Source organism: Durio zibethinus, chromosome 16 (assembly GCF_047325235.1).
Source record: "Durio zibethinus cultivar Kanyao isolate XHJ-2024 chromosome 16, ASM4732523v1, whole genome shotgun sequence".
Lineage (NCBI taxonomy): Eukaryota > Viridiplantae > Streptophyta > Magnoliopsida > Malvales > Malvaceae > Durio > Durio zibethinus.
The window spans coordinates 19,048,271-19,054,090 of record NC_143177.1 but is presented as its reverse complement, the minus strand read 5'-3'; the positions used below and the strand labels follow the sequence as shown (position 1 = coordinate 19,054,090).

General features: G+C 31.1%; 1 protein-coding gene across 1 annotated transcript; it reads left to right on the top strand.

The window, feature by feature from the left end:
* The first annotated feature begins 223 nt into the window (after positions 1 to 223).
* On the top strand, positions 224 to 1,828 carry LOC111298615 (transcription factor MYB39-like). Its single transcript, XM_022893342.2, has 3 exons — positions 224 to 424; positions 596 to 725; positions 1,161 to 1,828. Exons 1-3 carry the CDS (start codon positions 292 to 294, stop codon positions 1,702 to 1,704), a joined length of 807 nt encoding a protein of 268 aa, XP_022749077.2. The 5' UTR covers positions 224 to 291; the 3' UTR covers positions 1,705 to 1,828.
* Positions 1,829 to 5,820: the final 3,992 nt, after the last annotated feature.

The following is a 5,820-nucleotide window of genomic DNA, read 5'->3' as shown; positions in this document are numbered from 1 at the left end:
TGGGGAGGAAAGCGACATCTTGCGAATTTTCGACGATTTGGACCACCGTATAAGAATAAAGGGCTTTTTTATTTATTAAATGCATATAGGTATCTATAAAAACAGGAAAAAAAATCTGAAAAAACAATGTCGTATTATTAAATAATACAAGTAAAACGTGTAACACGTTTTGGTCAAAGGCCATGGTAGAGTATAAATAGCTGCAACTTTGAAGTGATGATTGGTGTCAGGGGGGCTGAAAACTAAGAGGGAGCAAAATAGAGGAGAGTGAGTGAAAGGGGGAAAGGAAACATGGTTAGAACACCTTGCTGTGATAAGAGCGGACTGAGGAAAGGAACCTGGACTCCTGAGGAAGATAGGAAACTAAAGGCTTATGTCACCAGATATGGCTGCTGGAATTGGCGCCAACTCCCCAAGTATGCAGGTAAAACACCTATTATTTTCCGTAACGATAAAATATATATATATATATATAGCAGCAAAGTTTCATAAAAGGATGATGATTGAAATGGTTATATAAACTATAAAGGTCATTGTTCAATTTGGCATTTCTCTTCAATATTATCGATTAGATATATCGGTTCTCCTGTTTCAGGTCTGGCAAGGTGTGGCAAGAGTTGCCGGCTGAGATGGATGAATTATCTAAGGCCAAACATCAAAAGAGGAAACTACACCGAGGAAGAAGAAGAGACTATCATCAGATTACATGAGTCGCTGGGAAACAGGTACTTGATCACAAATTGAATAGATTTCTTTCAAAACATTATGGTTACATAAACAAGTCTTTGTTGAGTGCACTGACATTTTATACCCAAACTTTGTTACCCCAATTACCACCTAATCCCATGTTCTTGAGCGGGAAGTTCGGAATGGTGAAACGCATTTTCATAATTTCTAGTACAGTAGAAAACTCCCCATCGTTGAAAATGCAGTGTCGTTTAAGTAGGGGAACTCAAGAATCACAAGTCCCCTAATGGCATCAATCTTTTATTTAGTCGTTTTACGACTCAATACAGCGAGAAAAACGTTTTGGTTTAACTAGGAAAACAGTGATTTGCCCAACATTCTTGAATTATCCTTTGTCATACTATATATTAATCCACCCCAAAGATTTTGGAAGAGGCTGGTCAAATTAAATTAAGCTCTTTCACAATATTCAGGTGGTCTATCATTGCTGCCGAGTTACCTGGAAGAACGGACAATGAGGTAAAGAACCACTGGCATACAACTCTCAAGAAGCGCTTTAAACATAAGCCACCAGTAACAAAAGATGGGAAAGAAAACAGTCAAGATCCAGTAGTCAAGCGTGGAACAAGTGCAGAGGAAAAAGAAACAAAGCTAAACAATCATGATCCCCTGATTAATCCCACAAGTTCCCCATTAATTCTTGAAAGCTCAATGTCGTCCCCGCAACCAGCCTCAAGCGATCAAAACTCCTCCATCACCGCAGATAACACAGTTGTATCCAGCAAAGACTCAGTTTCAGATAATAATAATTATAACAACAACAAGGCTAATTTGTTTGAAGCCTACGAGGCAAATAGTGGAAATTTCTGGACAGAACCATTTTTCTCAGACAGTTGTTATATGTCAAGTGATATGCAGATGGATCCTGCAGGCTGTGAAGCTGAGTTTCCATTTCTTGATGGAGAAATCTTATGCCCGTTTGGTTTCGACGACCAGCTTGAAGGCTTTAACTACTAATTAAAACAGTAAAACCAGCTTTGTTGGTTTTATTTTCCCTATGTTACTTCTTCTCATGGGTTTTTTGGGCATTAGTCCTATATATATATATATATATATATATATACATATTAGACGTTGTTTTTGTCTGAAGTATTTGTGGGGTTGTAAAGAGTTTACTTTCTTTTTTAACAGACAAGTTAAAAAAAAAAAAAGGTTTCTGCTTTTCTGCTTTTGTCGATATATCCGTAGAACTGCAGTACTGCAACGCTAGTTTTGACTATTCAAAAAAACAAAAAGAAATGGTCGTAGCCTGATCACTGATGGTTCTTTCAGCCTGATCACTGATGGTTTGGCTGTCTTGATTCATGAACGGGCAAAATACAAAGGTAATGACCCGGCATTCGTACTAATTAAAACGAAAGAATTGTTCTTTACTAATAGATTTAATCGTAGTGCATACTGGTGTACGCCATATAACACCAACTCAAAAAATTAAATAAACAAAATAAAAATCTGTACACATAAATAGGCCAAAATCAAGAGAAAATTTTCAAAAGTTTATATTTGATGAGTGTATAAATTTTATATATTATCAATAAATAAAATAATAATATTTTATTAATAAATAAATATAAATTTTTATAAATTTTTAAAATAAATAGATAAAAACTTAATTTAAAAAAATTATTCATTAATAAGATGATATTATTTAATTAATTAATAATATATATAATGTATATATTTGTATGCTAATAATACATCAAATATAAAATTTTTTAATTGATAACATCAAATAAAGCAACAATTACTTATAGAAATTAACGGTCAATTACCATTTTGCCCTATACTTGTATAAAGTTATAATTTTATCTGAAAATTTTCATCTTGCTTATTATTTTTTTTTTTTTATAAAGGAGATCATAATATGAGAATAAAGAAAAAAAATTTGAAAATTTAAAATTTAAATTCAAATTTATTAAATGTCACCTCCTAATAATAATTATATTAACCAATTGAGATAAGTTTGAAATTCTCATCTTGCTTATCTTTCAATAACTATAGTATATTTTCTCAATAACTAATATATTTTTGCTGATTGAAATTTCATTTTTATTTGTTATTATATATTTCCTGTTTTCAATTTGTTTTTCAGTAAAATAGTGAATTAACTAAACAGAACCAAATAATCAACGCGCGCCTTCATTCCCAAGTATAAAATATGAGAGCAATAGTGGCACACAATTTTGTCATTAAATTACAAACCAAATTAATGTACAAATTTTTTTGGTCTTGTATGTATAGTAGTTTGTGAGTGCTCGTGTCATGCGTGTTTGCAAGGTCCATTATCTAAACAAAGTAACAAACAAACTAGTCAAAAGTTTTTGTTTTTAGAATTATACTTGATCTTAACATGATTTTCATTTTTTTTTTTTGGCCATATAAACTTTATCCGAGTAATAGCTCATTAAAAAGATACGTGCATAACGTTGAGTTCAGTTCCTCAGTAACGAGTGGTGATAAGTGTTTGCATGGAGCCTTCGCCGTAATGCCAAGGAAGATTCCAAGTGAAAAGGGTTGCAAAGCAAAGACACTGGCAGCGAAACACAACAAATAAAGGAGATAGATTATGCCACACAAAGTAGGGGACATGTGCATGTGTTTGTTCGGCATTTCCGTAAGTCAGCAAAACAATGGAAATTGACTACTAAGTCCGTCCACGAGGCCGTCGTGGTTTGTTAAATAATTGGATTAGTACTATAATTTTGGTGTAATTTCCGTGTGATTCACGCACCTCATAAACCTTTTAATTGTATATATTAATATTAATCTAATTAAGATTGTCTTTTTATTTTTTCCATTGACATTCAAGAGTCTCATCGAACGTCTGAGGATGAATTTAGGAGGAAGGAGGAATCGCCAATCGAATCAGTCATAAATGACCGCTCACCTAGTGGAACCATCAGCCACGTAGAAAATAGAAATTCAAAAATTCAAAAAAAAGGAGAAAAACCCATCCATCCCATCCTGGCTCCGATAAGCTAAAAAACATGAAGGTCCCTTTCTTAAATGCTACTTAAAAAGTCGCAATTTATGTTTTCATTTGTCCACATCCATCTTCAAGTGATGAACACTTTCACTCTGGGCCAAAATAATTGAATTATAAATAATAGAGATCAATATAATATAAAAATATGTCAAATTCAAGAAAACACAATACAATAATTATAGTAATTTTTATAACATATTACCTTAATCAGCCTAATAATTAACATTTTTCTAATGAAAACACACGCACACAACGCCCAGCAGCATTACAGAACTTATCACTTTTTTTTTTCTATAATTGAAAAATGTTCACTAACTCTTACATGCTAAATTAGTATATATCATGTTTTATAGGTTTTTTTTTTTTTTGATTGGGGAACATTAGTATCATGTATATAAGGAATGATTAAAAAATCTGATCGGAAAATCACCTATGTCCCCGATTATCAGTTTCACCGGCAGTTCGATTCTAGTTTGTTGCGAAAAGCAGAAGTTTGATACCAATATTTTGTGAAATTTAATCTAGATTTACAACCAAAATAAATTATTTGATAAGTGAAAATAAAATAGCAACAAGAAAAAATAATGCACACAAGGTGTATGTATTCATGCTTAAAAACTACGTACATGGGTAAGATAAATTTAAAAAAATTATAAAAATAAGGAAATTTACATAGGAACACTCGAAATTTGAAATTCGGCTCTCTAACTAAAACTTTGCAGTGACTTCTTTTATTTCAACTCACTGATTCTCCTTTTTTTTTTTTTCGCTGCAAGCTCCATTTTTTTTTTATTTAGTAAAAAAGAAGTTTTAGACTATGTCTAATAAATTTTTTTAAGCCAATTCAAATAAAATTATTTACGTCAAATTTAATCATTTGAATTCAAATAATAAAAAAAATATTTTTTTATATCAACTATCCGTTGCCATTCTCTGCTCTACTCTTGCTTCACCACCACATGGTTATATAGAACCAGTGTTGTTCTAATTGGTCTTCCTTTCCAAAATGTTCAATCTGTTTGGTGCAAGCTAGCCAAAGCCCAAGCTTTCCTTCCGGTGCAACTTGCCTTTTCTTACATCTTCTCCCTTTCTTCTAATTACTCGGCATAAGTCCAAAATTGCGGCTTGGATTTATCAAGCCACTAATCAACACAATCCTATTTTTAATTAATAATAGGATACCACTTTTAAAAAATGATCTCACATTGAATAAATTTAAAATTATCAGAGCTTTTAACAATAAATATTATAAAATTTTAAGTATTTAAATTATCAATTATCAATATGATATCACTTAATTAGTTATCAATTAATAATATGATATCAATTTAAAAATGAATAAATTTTAAAAGCTTTTAACAATAAATACTTATAAAATTTTAAGTATTTAATTGAAAAAACAAGTAATCAAAACCTTTAATCGTGTGGAATCCTACCAAAAATTAGATTTTCTTGCACTTTTATTGGGAACAAAAGGCCACTTGCAAATATGGAAAGCTTTAAAAAATTGTAAGGATCCGTTTTACTTTTCCTCAGCCCCCCCACTTAAAATCGTTTATGTTACATTTACTCGTACTATCTCTAAGTCCTCATTAATCCATTTTTTTGTGGCTTTTTGGTTGTTGTGCATGCTTAGTGTATGACACTCCATATGGGAGGCAGATAGATCAACATTCATTTATGGCCACCACTGAATTGTCAGATTATCCATTTTATTGTATTTCAATAATTTTGTATGTGATATATTTCCCCTTTAGTTGTTGGATTAGTTTTTATAGAATACTAGAGGGTTGCCCGCACTATTCCGTGGGCTTGTATTATTTTTGTTTTACTGGAGTAATATATTATCATAACAATAATCATCACAGTCATAGTTAATTTTATAGATTAATGAATAGCTTGCCATACATATTTTTTTTTGTAAATTATAGTCAGTCTCATAGAATTATAATTTATAAATAAAAATTAATAAATACTATAATCAATAATAAATAAACACATAAAGACATCAATTAAAAGAAATTTTTTCTCCTTTTTTTTTCATTATCAATGCTATCGTATCTATACCATAAGAAAACATAAACCAT

What these genes read in the sequence shown, in the direction of transcription:
- LOC111298615 (XM_022893342.2), top strand. Translation starts at nt 292, where the DNA reads ATGGTTAGAACACCTTGCTGTGATAAGAGCGGACTGAGGAAAGGAACC. An exon ending in CCAACTCCCCAAGTATGCAG is followed by an intron (nt 425 to 595) that starts GTAAAACACCTA and finishes CTCCTGTTTCAG; the next exon opens with GTCTGGCAAGGTGTGGCAAG. An exon ending in CATGAGTCGCTGGGAAACAG is followed by an intron (nt 726 to 1,160) that starts GTACTTGATCAC and finishes CACAATATTCAG; the next exon opens with GTGGTCTATCATTGCTGCCG.